General features: G+C 32.6%; 1 protein-coding gene across 1 annotated transcript in view; it reads right to left on the reverse strand.

Annotated features, from left to right (window-relative positions):
• KLHL1 (kelch like family member 1) overlaps window positions 1-15545 on the reverse strand; it is a 384315-nt gene that overhangs the window by 220130 nt on the left and 148640 nt on the right. Inside the window, exon 3 of the mRNA XM_047756059.1 lies at window positions 4453-4589. Within this exon, the coding sequence (XP_047612015.1) occupies window positions 4453-4589 (137 nt within the window). The remainder of the gene's footprint in view (window positions 1-4452; window positions 4590-15545) is intronic.

Genomic DNA, 15545 nt, shown 5'->3' on the forward strand with positions numbered 1-15545 from the left:
AATTTTGACTTATGATGATTTTTGTCAATACTTATTTGAGATATCACATACGTAATTCTCGAAAAATAGTTTGGGTGCCTCTGCTTTGTATTAAATAGTTAGCCATATAAAAGTGTCCACTTGCAAATTTATAATGCTGGATGGAATTTCTAAACTTTTATACCATCTAACTTTCTAAATAATTTGAAGGTAGAATGATGAAAATTATAAACATATTATCTTTTTTTTTCTTCTCTTATTCCATGCTTCTGAGGATGTCCTGTAGAATAATTCCAAAACAGCCTTGACTTGATTATCCCAAATCACAGGCTTTACTGCAGATTAAAAAAATAATAATAATATCCCAGGTTTTTTTCTAGATGAGTACACCTACAAAATAGGAGCTCCATTTTATGTAGGAAAACATTTAAAAAGCTAGTTTTAAGTCTGTTTGACACTACACAACTGAGGTTATAATTAAATAAATAGTGATACTTAGATCTTACTGCTTTTGAAAACATAAGTGAAAAAGCTGTTTCACTATGCCCAGCTCCAATAAGTCTATTCATTACCGATTTTGGGCAAAAATGTATGTCATTTTACTGTTTCCATCCAGTCTCAATTTATATTTTCTTTTGTAGCCCTTAGTGCATCCCTCTTCACTCAACAAGTCCCCAAATATTTTTAACTGAATTAAGGCTTGAACTTGAATAACTGATACACAATCTTATAATTGCATATTCCATGGATTACAACTAAATGTTCAAATTTAAATTTAAGACACCAAATGGTCAAAGGGCATTATTTTATAACACATAAAGTTGCTAAATAGTTCTTTGTTCTATATGACTAAGATCATAATTTTTTTAATTTCCCTATTAAAAAAAAAAGCAAACAGAAAGAAAACCCAAAAGAAAAATTTAAAAAAGAAATTAAATAGTTGATCAAGAATTTAGAAAGGTGATATGAACTTTCCCGTTAGATGTACAATTATTTCTAACATCAGTGTAAATTTTCATTTCCTTTCCATTCTTGAGCTATACAGTATGTGAAAAAAAAAATTGACCTTACAGTTCCTTTTATTGTACAGAAAGAAGTTAGATTTGACATTGTGATAGTTAGTCATCATTTTTATAGTTGAATCTTTACCCTTCATACTTCCAAAAATGTTTTCTTTAATGTTGTAAACATAAGATTTTATTGGTTTTCTTTATTCAATATTACCTATTTCTAGCATTAAACTTTTCATTATTATACATTTTTCCTTTAGGAAAAATTCTAATTCCATTTAAGTTATCACCCAGCAGTCAGCTCTTTGTACCCATATCATCCTTCCAAATTACCAGAAAAAAAATCCCTAGATATTTGTTTTGGTTCTTAATGAAATTTGACCAAGCCCCCAGTCCCAATCTTTCTCATTCCTAATTTGCTGGTGTAGGGGAAAAGAAAGATAAATAGAGAGAATGCCTCCCATTTATTAGACCATGTACAGATTTTACCCCATGAAGCCTTTAAAGAATGATTTCTCTTTCTTCAAAACAAAGGTTATTATACGTTATAATCATTGAAGCTTATCTCAGTTAAAAATTCGTTCCAGGCTACTTTACCAATTCATTCTTTAACTTTTAATGAGATAAAAATTAGCTCCATATAGTTCTTTTAAACTTAAAAGACTTTCCAGATCTCATGGAAATTTTTATCTGTTTAAATCATTTGAAAGTACTTGTACCCATCTCTCCTGGGCACAATACTTCCACAGCTAGTAGTTAACTGTCAATTCTTGACATAGATGAACCTCCTTAGTTTCTCCAAAGCCTCTTGAACTTCAGAATTTAAGAAAATATTCCCAATTAGATGACCCTTTGAGGATCTCACTGCTCATTCATTGCCTCTCTTTCCTGTGATGCATCTATTTTTAGCCTTCTGCAAAGGAAAGACTTAGAGATCAGCTAGTAGGTTAGCTAAATAGACACATATACACATACCTCCAATTTGTCCCTTTCTATAACCATTGCTCACTTGATCTCTTCCATTGTTATAATGTCTTACATTGAATGTAGCAAAAGACAAGGTACATAATTAACATATTATGGTTAAAACTCCCCCAAAGTTACTATATGAACTAATTGCTCATCTATTACATTTCTATAAACTAACCATTGGAAATATATCAACTACCCATGAAATACGGATATTTGAGCAAAGGCCAGAGTGGCAGTGGCAGACTGAAAGGCAGCTTTGTATCCTGCCTGGCCTCTACAAAGCAGAGCCAAATCTAGGTCATTACATTCAGCAGGGAGCTTTGAAACACCTTCCAACTTTCTGCTGCGCGATGATAAGTATCTTTTGACCTAGTTTTGCACGCAAGAAATTCAAGGCTGCCAGGTCATGAAGGCTGTAAGTGTTGGATCTACGCCTTCGCATTGCTAGAAGGATCCCTAAAATGTTTAGCTTCATGATTCTTCCCTTTCCAGGAAACAGTAATGTGGTTACATTTTCTCTCTCTTTGCTGGGAGGCCAGGATCCTTTATACTACTATTTCACTTTACATGCAAATTGAAATTGAACAAGATGGTCTTAAAGCCCCCTCAGCTTTGCTAAAATTTATACAGGCTACTTCCTGACTCTAGGCCTTTGATCTCCCTTTTCTTAGAGCATTTACTTTAGAAAATGTGTACTTATATATCTTTCTCTACTGCTTTGATATGTAAATTATTTAAAAAAAAATAAGTTTAAAAAAATGGGCTCTTGACAGATTTAAAACCCAGGAATGTTTTCCTAAAGGACCTGGAAGATCTCTTTGAAATGCCAACATCAAGGGAAATAGCACTCCAGTCTCTCAGTTTTTGTGAGAGGGGAAGAACATAATTTGAGTGGGCACATTGTTTCAAGTTGTAAAACTACCTTCTGTCTCAAGGATAGGGGAAAGGTTACTTTTCCTTTAGGTAAAACCAATCAGCAATGACCTGCGTTCTCTTTCCCACCTCAGCACTTAAAAATCTTCTTACCCTTTGTCTCAGCAGAATTAGGTAAAGACTGAGTTCTGGTCTCTCCCACCTACTGCAACAGCCCTAAAGAGAGACTTCCTTACCTCTTTAACTTTGTCCAGTGCAACATTTACTTTGACAAAACATAATTTAAAAATCACAGAGGCTGAAAAATGTCTGTCTTTCCATCACATTGCTTCTGTGAGATTCAAGCACCCAGAGTTTTTTCTCTCTAAAGAGATTTTATTTCCTGAGTAAAGATGACATTGCTGCAGCAAACTCATTTCTATGAGAAGCTAAATCCTTCAAGGGGACTGATCCCCATCAGTTCCACACATTTTGGTTCTAGTGGCTGATCTTCACAACACCATCTCTTATTTCCCTGTAACCAGAAATCCTGGAAAAACAGAGCTCCTTAAGCTAGGGTCCTGCTGCTTTGGTAATCAGGCACCAGCCTCTCTTTCCTAATTTCATACCATGATCAAAAGTTCAGGCAAAATGAACTACATGCTGTTTCTAAAAAATATTACCTCAATCCAGACAATCTGCCTTTGCTTCTATCACACAATTTTATTATAGTAAGCCCCGTTCTCTTATTAATCTTAAAACTCCTTGGAATGTTTTGGATGAATGTGAGCCATGATGATGCTCTGAGAAGCAAGTTTTATGCCTTCTAACTTCCTCTCAATGTTTGGTACTCTATCATATTTATCCCTCTTCTAACTCTTTTCTCCACATGGACTGTGAGCTTCTGGAAGGCAAAGAAATGGTTTATTTATTAGTTTATTCTCCATAAAAAACAGCTAATATTTGCACATTGGGAAATATTCAACAAGTGTTGGCTAATATGGCAAAATTATTTGTGCCATATGTATGTACCATATATTTCTGCCATATAAATGTACTATATATTTGTGTGATATATATGTGCCATGTATTTGTGCCATGTATATGGCATATATGTGTCATGCAAAGGCCAATAAAAAAAAACAGTAGATCAGAAAAAAGTTTCAAAAACTAGCCATTTTCACAAATCTAAGTTTTTTTTTCCTTTTTAACTAAGCTTGTCAAGTCAATGTTAAATGGTTTGTGAAGGCTTTAATATTGAAATAAGCATATTACAAGGAAAAATATTTGAAGTCATCATTTCCTAAAAGAAAGAATATTAGAAAATCTCTTCCCGATTCTTGAAGTTTTAACAAATTTATATATAATAATTAATAACCTCTCTTTTCTCCCAAGCTCATTCCATTGACTATTATTATACCCAGTTTAGATTCTTTGTGGAAGAGAGCAGGGCATATGATACATATATACATTGGTGATTTTCAGGGAAAAATAAAAAGGTAGTTTGATTTTTTTTATGTTAGTCTTTCAACTGAAAAAAAAAGATAAAAGCTAATCATTGTTTTTAACCTTTAAAACCTATATTCAAATTCTAAAATTCATAAGACATCAACATGAAGCTACAATTCTTTTACTGTACCTGTATATGCAAATTGGACAAGGTCCCAGAGGGCATTGGGGTCTATTCCTTCCATCTTGATCTCCTCTTGCTTGGCTTCACAAACATCACTTGTAAACATGGCAGCAAAATAGTCGGAGACTGAGCTCAGAACAAGCCTGAAAGAGTTATACAGGATCTAATTTAGGCAATGAATTTAAGGTCAACAAGATGACAGTGCAGAGGACTCTATCTATCTAGGATTCTATCTATCTATTTATCTATCTATTATTTATCTGTTTCTATCTACCTATATCTATCTTCTATCTTGTATCATCATCCATGTAAATGTATCTATATTTCATCTATCTATCCACTTATCTATTTATTGTCTTATGAATTAAAAAACCTATTTAGGAATTCTACTCCAATATTTGGTCACAGTGCATTGTCCTACATTTTCTTCTATAATTTTTTAATAATTCTTTCTTTCATATTTAGGTCTTTCATCATTTTGGTTAGATTTCCAAATTTTTTTTTTTCTTTTTATGGCCTCACTCATAGCATATCCCAGGCTAGCAGTCAAATCAGAGCTGCAATGGCCAGCCAACACCACAACCACAGTAATGCAGGATTCCATCTGCATCTATGACATACAACACAGCTCATGGCAATGCCAGATCCCTAACCAATGAACAAGGCCAGGGATTGAACCTGTACCCTTAAGTATATTATTCCAGTTCCTAACCTGCTGAGTCACAATGAAAACACCCTAGATTCCAATTTTATTTCACTCTACATATTCACCCACATTTCGTGGTACCACTAAAGAATTTGATTTTTCCCAGTGAATTAATGATGCTGATATATCAACCATTTGAGTCCTGAATGTGCAGTGATCTGTCTCTGAGGGTTTTTTTGGTTGATTTTTTTTTTTTGCTTATTTGCTTGTTCTGGTGCCAATATAATGTTTTTAAATAATATCATTCTAAATATGTTTTTATAATCAATGTGGCAAATCCTTCTTTTTATTTAATTTAACTATTAGTGGATTTTATTCTTCATATAAAATTTAAAGTAAAATCTTCAAATAAATTAAATGGAATTTTAATTAAAAAGTACCAAATTTATGCTTAATGGGGGATGGTTGGTATCTCTTCATATAAAGTCTTCCAATATAAAAGTATAAACCATTTCTTCATATATTTAGAATATCTCGACTGCTTCTTTTCAAATTTTAAAGATTTTTCCTAAAATCATCTTGTGTATTCTTGGTTGATTCTTACATACTTTATAGTTTTGTTGAAATTATGTGTAGTAACTTTTTAAAAAATTCTGTTTTAATGTTGGTTTAGAATTTTTTTTTTTTTTTGTCTTTTGTCTTTTTAGGACTGCACCCGCGGCATATGAAGGTTCCCAGGCTAGGGATCTAATTGGAGCTATAGCTGCCAGCCTGCGCCACAACCACAGCAATGCCAGATCCAAGCCACATCTGAGACCTACATCTCAGCTCATGGCAATGCTGGATCCTTAACCCACTAAGCGAGGCCAGGGATCAAATCCGCAACCTCATGGTTCCTAGCTGAATTCGTTTCCATTGCACCATGATGGGAACTGGTTTAGAATTCTTTAGTTGAAACTTTCATAGATCCATATTTTATCTGGCACATGTACTGAATTATCTTACTAGTTCTTTGGATTCGCTGTTTTGTCCTCTATGCAGATGATTATATCATCTACAAATAATCTCTTTTTGATCACTTCCTGTTCATTCTATGTAAATCCTTTTCTTTTGCTTTTCTTTAAACCTCATCTTATCTTATCTTACTAGTTCTTTGGATTCGCTGTTTTGTCCTCTATGCAGATGATTATATCATCTACAAATAATCTCTTTTTGATCACTTCCTGTTCATTCTATGTAAATCCTTTTCTTTTGCTTTTCTTTAAACCTCATCCAGTAGCTCTATCAGGGGAGAAAATGAGTTGTTCTCTATCTCACACAAATCACAGCTGGAGTCTCCCTTCTTTTATATTGTACAATTTATTTTCTAATTTTTTTATTAGAGTTGATTTACAATGTTCTGTCAATTTCTATTGTACAGCAAAGTGACCTATTTATAAATATATATATACATTGTTTTTCTCATAATATCTTACATCATGTTCCATCACAAGTGACTGGTTATAATTCCCTGTGCTATAGAGCAGGACCTCATTGCCTGTCCACTCCAAATGCAATAGTTTGCATCTATTAACCCCAAACTCCCAGTCCATCCCTCTCCCTCCCTCTCCCACCTGGCAAACACAAGTCCGTTTTCTATGTCCATGAGTTTGTTTCTTTTATGTAGATATGTGTCTTTGGGCCACATTTTAGATCCACATATGTGATAGCATATTGTATTTGTATTTCTATTTCTGACTTATTTCACTTAGTTTGAGAGTCTCTAGTTCCATCCATGTTCCTGAAAATACCATTATTTTGTGTTTTTTAATGGATGAGTAGTATTCCATTGTATATATGTTGTTTCCATGTCTTGGCTATTGTGAAGAGTGCTGCAATGAATACAGGGGTGCAAGTATCTTTTTGAATTTAAGTTTTGTCTGGATAGATACCAAAGATTAGGACTACTAGATAACATGGTTGTTTTCATTTTCTGATGTACTTCCATACCGTTTTCTGTAGTGGTTTTACCAGTTTACCTTTCCAGCAAAAGTGTAGGAGGGTTCCCTTTTCTGCACACTCTCTTAAGCATTTGTTATCTGTAAACTTATGAATAATAACCATTCTGACTGGTATAAAGTGGTACCTCATTGAAGTTTTTATTTGGATTTCTCTAATAATTAGTGATTTTGCATTTTTTCATGTGCCTGTTGGCCATCCAAATGTCTTTGGAGAAATGTCTATTTAAGTCTTCTGCACATTTTTCAATTGGGTGGTTGTTTTTTGTTGTTGTTTTTTTGTTTTTTGTTTTTTTGCTGCTGAGTTGTATGAATTTTTTGTATATTTTTGAGATTAAACTCTTGCTGTTTGCATCATTTGCAACTATTTTTGTCCATTCCATAGGTTGTCTTTCCTTTCACTAGAATGCTCAACTGAATGTACCTGTGTATAAACTTGACCTTGACCAAGTCAGGAAGACTCCTTTAATTTTTAGCTTTGCTAAACACTTTTATAAAATGTGGTTGCTAAAATTCATAAAATGCCTTTTTTTCTCAATCAAAATTATCTTTAGGATTTTTCTATTTAAAATCATAAGAGAAATGAACCTCTGATTTTCATTTCTTGTATTTCCTTATTTGACTCTTGAATCAAGGTTATACTAGCCTCATAAAATGAGCTGGTAGCTTCAGCTCTTTAATTTTGTTTAACAACTTATAGAAGAAAGCAAATAATTTCTCCTTTCATGTTCTCGAGCTTTCTTGAAGAAAATATTACTTTGGTCTCAATCCTATTTCAATTACTGAATAAGTCACAAAGATTGTTTATATACTCTATTTTTTTTCAATTTTTATGTGTTTCAAGAATCAGTCTATTTTATCCAGTTTCTGAAATGTATTAATATGTATTATTCATAAAATTATATGTAAGGTTAACTAACATTCTGCTCATTCATATTTGTTTTTATTTACTCCATTTATTCTTTTGGGTTTTTAAATTTTTTTTTGTTTTATCTCATTCATTTATATTTTAACTACCTTTTTTACTTGCATGGGTGTGTGCATTTTTTATAAAGTGGTTATTCTTGAGTAGGGAGGAAGCAAATTTTTTTTGCTATAAAGAGCCAGATATTAAGTATTTTAGGTATTGAGGGTCATAAATATATTCTCTATTGCATATTTTTCTTTGTAAAAAAAATTCAATCAATTGAAAATACAGAAATAAATTTTAGGTCCAGGTCCATCCAACACCAACCTGCATGCCAGATATTGCCGCTGCAGTGAAGTTTGCTGACTCTGTCTAGAGATTACATTAATTTTTACCTAGTAACAGTCTACCATCTAATACAGTTGTACTACCCTGTGAACACTGTAAGAATCTTACAATAGCATAATTTCTCTTACTCCCTCCTGCTCAGTGAAGAATCTTTTAAAAGAAGAATATATGCAAAATCGAATATTTATTGTATATGTGCCTAGTCCTTTACTTTTTATGGGCTCTGTATTTTTCTGCAGAAGCAGTCATCAATCTGGTATTAAAACCCTCCAAGTGGAAGAACTGTCTTTAGTATTTATTATAGTGTAAGTCTGATGACAATAAATTCTCCCAGCTTTCATTTATTTTAAAATATCATTTTTTAGTTCTTGATAATATAAAGTTATTTTCACTTGATATAGAATTCTATGTTGTGATATTTTTTTCTTTGGAACTGAAAAATAATATTCTATTGACTCCTTTGTTTCTAATATGAAATCAGTTTTCATTCTTATATTGTTTTCCTGATATATTATGCCCTTTATCTTCAATTACTTTAAGTTTTTTTTCCTCTTTATTTTAGGATTTTGACAGTTAGACTATGATGCCTTAAGTTATCTGAATGTGGTTATTTACTCTGCTTAGCATTTTCTAAGTTTCCTGGAGAAGTGGATGGATGTTTTTCATCAAACTTAGAAATTTATTTGCAAATAAGAGTCCTATTGTGGCTCAGTGGGTTAAGAAACTGACTACTATCTATGAAGATTTAGGTTCAATCCCTGGTCTCCCTCAGTGGGTTAAGGATTCAGCACTGCTGCAAGCTGTGGCATAGGCCACAGATGTGGCTGGGATGTGGCATTGCTGTGGCTGTGGTGTAGACTAGCAGCTGCAGCTCTGATTCAACCCCTACCCTGGGAACTTCTGTATGCTGTGGGTGTGGCCCTTAAAAGACAAAAAATAAAAATTAAGGAAAAGAAGAGAAAATTGTCTGCAAATAATTCCTCATTTTTTCACCCAATTCACTGTCTAACTCTTTCTTGAACTCTAATTACATAAATGCTTCAATTATCGAGTGCTTTACAAGTTTTTGAATGAGTTCACATTTACACTAAATCTTTCTTTTACTCTGTGTTTTACTACAGATGATTTCTAGTGACTTGAACTTTTCCAAATCTCTTTCAATATTCCCTTCCCTTCCTTATTATATTTATATTTTCCTATAGATATTTTAAATTATTTTTCATAGTTGCTTTATTGGGCTTTACTGATAATTTTAACAGCAGGATTGTTTCCAGATTGTTTTTCACTGATTGATTTTACTCTTGATGGTGGATTACATTCTCCTGCCTTTTTCCATATATTATAAACTTCATTTGTAAAATGGACATTGCACCCACACTCCTCCAAAAAGTAGAAGCTAAGAAGGGAGAATTACTTTAGCTAATGGTTATTCTTATAGTTATTCTTAATTTTTATTTTTTATGCCACTTATTTTTGATAGTTTTAGAGAAAATTTACCAATATTTCAATTTTCTTGTGTCTTATTGATATTTAAATAAAAGTGAAGTTTTTTGTATATTTTAAAATACTAACTGGAGATATATTTTAATATGACTGAGTGAAATACTTCCCAATATATTCTGATTCTAAAGAAATATGGAATTGTAAGAATAATAATAAAAAGTTAATTGTAGTTAACTGTTTTGAACAGTTGTTTGAATTAATCCTGAAACTTCTTTCTGTTTAAAATGGATTGAAATTAGAGGGATCAGTGTAAGTTTATGGTTCATAATATTTAAAATAAAATAGAATTATTTATGTTTTATATGTGTGTAAATTTGTATTTACCTTAAAGCCTCCTTAGAAAAAGAACAGATCACAGATGTGGAACTAGGAAACTATAAGATAAGCCTAGACCATCTTATATTCCACATCAAAAAACTAAATGTGATGCTTACATCTCTAAGGTTAACAATTTGATAATAAACTTTGAATGCACTTTTGCTTCTACTAACATTGCAAGGCAATGGAGATAAATGATTTTTTTATTTTAATTTTCAAGTCAATAATTTTCCATTATTTATTTTGCAGTTTTACCTGCTGTATATTTTATTTCTTTATAAGTGGAGGGTATAGTGAACGTTAATTTCAACAAAGAGAGACATCCCTTCTTTCAATTGAAAAGAATCCCTTCAACATATACTTTATGAATTTAAGAATAGGATTCATGATTTTAACTCATCCATTAATATTAATGCCCAGGGTAGTAAAATATTAGAAATATTTAAAGTTATCAGTTTGCTGCACATTTAAATAAGCAGTAAATGAATATTTCAACTTTTTATATTCTCAAAATTTGACAAAATAGTTAAAATACAGGTATCTATAAATGTTTATGACATGCTATTTAGATCAATTAGTGTCAAATGATCAGTTTTATCAAAAGAACTAAATATAACATTATTTGATATGAAAAACAGCTATCCGAAACCAGTTGGATATATATCTTTTCTAAAACATAAGAAGTTTATTGACACAAAGTTAACCAGTTTAAAATTAAACTGGTTTTTAAAATGTTTAAAATCAAACATATATAAGGGCTTTACTTGCAACCATGCTACAGCAAATACAGGAAAATATTATGAGACTTGTAGAATTTAGTCTTAAATAATTACATGAAATCTTTACCATCAAATACAAAATCTTCCCCTATAAAATAGGAAACATTACTAACTCAGGAAGAGGGGTACAGAAAAACTTATACCTCATTTATATTTAGTAACATATAAAATTTGAATTAGATGTTAAAAGTGGGAAGTAATGCATAGCAGGAATAATATCTTTATGTATGCATATATAGCTTCTATTAGTGCAAGGGAAACAGGAGCAAAAAAAACATGTAAACAAGTGAATGTGTGCAGCCAGTCTGGAAAATCTCTATTGCGGTCACTACAAATGTATTTCCTTTCAAAGCTATTAAACTTTTCTAAGCCCCACACCAGTTTATTGTGGTTTTGAAAACTGGAGATCTCCCACACCTTCAAGTCCTATTTTTGCTAAGGCAGTGCAGACTTCTTACTTCAGCTCACCTCAGGTCATTGATTTTTCCTCCTAGTCTTACTTCTTGACTCTTTCATTTCCTCCAAGTTTTTTCCTCAGGCCTCTAAATTTTTGCCTTGAGACTCACTGTTTCAGAATCATCTTTGAACATGGCCTTAATTATAACTTTCCTGGTGGTTTTATTATAGCTTCTTATAGGTTTTATTATAGCCCATGGAAACTGCTCACCAGATAGTTCTGTAGCATTCCAGTGTGCCTTTAATGCAACTCAAGGTCTTCCCAGTGAGGTCTGTTTCATTTTTGTTTCCCTGACACTAAAAAGCTCATCAATGATATATTGAATTTTCACAGTAGATATTATGGACTTATCACTTATGTCTTTTGCTTCACCACTTATGTCAAATATGACACAAAATCCATCTTTCCTCTTATATTGGACTTTGTGGTTCCTGTGCCCAGACCTTTTATAAGGTACAACTATGCCCCCAAAACCAATGATGTTGGCACCTAACTGTGCCCAGTGGACCCTTGCCTGTAGAATCACATTTGGCCCAACAGAAGCTGCCTCACCTTTACTTGCTCCTGCTCCTCTTCCCTCATCCTCCAACTTCTACAGCCTCATTCTAATCTCAGGCTGTGAATGGGCCCCATGGCAATGCCTAGTAGAACCAAGGAATTAAAAAGCCACCCCTTTTCCTCAGAGTATGACTCACTCTAGAGCAAGGTTTGCTCCAGAGCATCTCAGGAGTTAAGGATGAAACAAGGCTCCAGCTGAGATCATGTCCTTGGTTTGCTCCTTCTCGTGTCCTCTCCTGATCTTCTGAAATCACTCTTTAAATAAATATTGCATACCTGAATTCCAGTCTCCAGTTCTACCTTCAGAGATCCTGACTTATGACACTGTTCACAAAATTTTCTCAGCTCGTCTCTTTTTCTATGCTTATATGATCCTCATTTCATGCCTGTACTAACTCTAACAATTTCCTAGATCATTAACTAGTTTTTGCTGTGCGCATCATTTGTACATTTTCTAAAGCTGTACCATTTTTCAGAGCTGTCTGAATAAATTATGATTAGTCCACTGTAGTTTATGCATTACTCTGTAGCTAGACTGCATGGATTTGAATGCTATTTTTATCACTTATTAAATGAACACTCTGGCTGAATGAGTTAATTTCTCCATTTTCTATTCTATAACAAAAAGGTGGGGGAAATAATTTTCCTCCTTTTCAGAAAAAAAAGGAGGTTAGTATACACAAAGTACTTCAAACAGTGCATGACACATAATCAACACAGAGTGTTAACTAGTATTTCTTTAATTATTACTATTGAATAGATTATGTCATTGCCCTGTTCAAGAACCTACATGAACTTCTAATAAAACATATCACTTCAAATATAAATTTCTCTACTGTATTTCAAGGTCTATTATAATAACTTTGTCCTACATTTATGGCTTAATTTCCTAAAATTTTCAATACAAATTTCTCCAATTTCCCTAAGCTGGTAACCAAAATTTTCACAATCACAAATTTTTTACTACTCTATTTTTCCATTCTATTCTAATTATCTAAAATAGCATACTTGGTCTTTTTCACTAGGCTGAACTTATACATAAATTCTCTAAAAAGTACTTACATGATACTCTGTCATGTTACTTGTTTTCTTGTTTTATTATCTCCTACACTTAGAATCAAAACCATTTATTTCAATTGCAGTTACTTATAAGTATAATGATTTCCATAACTGTCCTCCTCAAGATAATTGGAAGTTTCATGAAGAAAGTTACCACAATTTCTAATCCTTTCACATCACCAACAAGGCATAGAAAACATACTGCAGAATATTATTAATAGGCATGAAGAGGATATTAAAATGATATCTAAATGATCGGAAACATGCAAAACAAATGTTTTCTGTTTCTCATATCTCCATCCCCCAGTTTTATTGAGACATTATTGACATGTAACATGTGAATTTGGTATAAACATTTGTTTTGAAAAGATTATCATATTTTTAATTGTTATACACTATTGACGAATTGATCCTTTTTATCATTATATAGTGACCATCCTTGTCTTTTGTTACCATTTTTGGCTTAAAGTCTATTTTGATCAAATTACTATAGATACCTGTGGTCTCTTTCTGTTTCCATTTGCTTGGAATAACTTTTTCCATTTCTCCACTATTTATGTCCTTAAAGTTGAAGCAAGACTCTTGGAGGAAGGATATATTTGGGCCTTATTTTTTAAGCCATTTATCTACTCTGCCTTTTGTTTGAAGAATGTAATCCAATTAAATTTAGAGTAATTATTGATAGGTAAGGATTTATATTGTCATCTTATTTTTTTCTGTCTGTTTTGCAGGTCCCTTGTTGCTTTCTTTTTTTGCTATCTTCCTTTGGGAATTGATGATTTTCTATAGTGTATGCTTTGATTCCCTTCTGCATTTACTCTGTGTATCTACTGCAGGTTTTTGTTTTGTGGTTAACATAAGGCTTACATAAAACATACTATAAAAATAAATCTATTTTACACTGATAACTTCATTGCAGTCACATACACTGATAACTTAATTGCAGTCCTTTGGGAATTGATGATTTTCTATAGTGTATGCTTTGATTCTCTTCTGCATTTACTCTGTGTATTACTGCAGGTTTTTGTTTTGTGGTTACCATAAGGCTTACATAAAATATACTATAAAAATAAATCTATTTTACACTAATAACTTAATTGCAGTCACATACATGACTTTTTTCTCCTACTATCCCCTAATATTTTGTTTTCATGTCATAATATGCTTATTGTTATAATGTGTATCCATTAACTAATTCTTTTACCTACAGTTCCTTTGTCCTCTAACCTCTATACTAATAGATTTCATTTTCAATCTCAAGAAGAAAATGATTCAATGAAATTTAACACATCATCTTATTAAAGTATTAGATTACTCCTGTTGGCAACCTGTGTCCACAGGAGCCCTTCAGGAACCCGGTGCTATGGGCACTGCCTAGAGCTGAAGGAATTGCCTGGGGTTACCAAAGCTAGCAGGCTCAGGGATCTGTCTCTTTTTCCTGAAGTTTGTACAGACCTATTATAAACTGACCAAGATGATTAAGAGATTTAGGTGGATATTGGACTTATTATAGTGAAAAAGATAAATTATTCTTCTCCAATTAAAGAATATCTATCTAAGTAAATTTTCCATGAGTAAGGAGAAATATTACTACTTGCCTACTCCAGAGTATTAATATTTAAGTTACTTGTGAAATAAATTTCTTTTTACTCTATTAAATATGTTTCTTGAGGCACAAGTCCTTCCCATCAGGAAGGCTGCAGCAAGCCCTCACACCAACTTCAACCACCAGGGGGGAAGACATCAGAAACAAGAGGAGCTACAACCCTATTTTCTGCAACAAGGATACTGCACTAAATATTAATTCAAAATAAAAAGGCAGAGGATTACAAATCAGATAAAGGAACAAGGAAAAAAAAAAAAACAGAAAAACAGCTAAGTGATCTGGAGATTACCAACCTCAGTGAAAAAGACTTTAGACTAATGAGAATAAAGATTCAAGATCTTGAAAATTAACTGGAGAAAAATACTGATAAATTACAAAAAGCATTGAATAAAGAAATATGAGTTAAAGATTAAGCAATAGGAGATGCAAAATAAAATGACTGAAAAAAAAACCCTCTCTAGAAGGAACAAACAGAAGAATACAGGAGACAGAAGAAAGAATAAGTGAGGTAGAAGACACACTGGTGGAAATCATTGATGTGGAACAGAAAAGAGAAAAAAATGATTGAAAAGAAATGAAGACAGTCTAAGAAAACTCTGGGACAACTTTAAAAACACCAACATCTGTATTACAGGGGTGCCAGAAGGAGAAAGAGAGAGAAAAGGCCAGAGAAAATATTTGAAGAGATAATAGCAATGAACTTCCCTAATATGCAAAAGGAATCACTCACTCAAATCCAGGAAGCACAAGTACCATATGAAATAAACCCAAGGAGGAATAACCCAAGATACATTGATCAAAATTACAGACATAGAGAAAATATTGAAAGAAGACAGGATAAAGAAACAAATAACACACAAGGGAACCGCAATAAGTTTATTCACAGATTTTTTCAGCAGAAACTCTGCAGGCCAGAAGGGA

The sequence above is a fragment of the Phacochoerus africanus genome, chromosome 13 (genome assembly GCF_016906955.1).
Source record: "Phacochoerus africanus isolate WHEZ1 chromosome 13, ROS_Pafr_v1, whole genome shotgun sequence".
Lineage (NCBI taxonomy): Eukaryota > Metazoa > Chordata > Mammalia > Artiodactyla > Suidae > Phacochoerus > Phacochoerus africanus.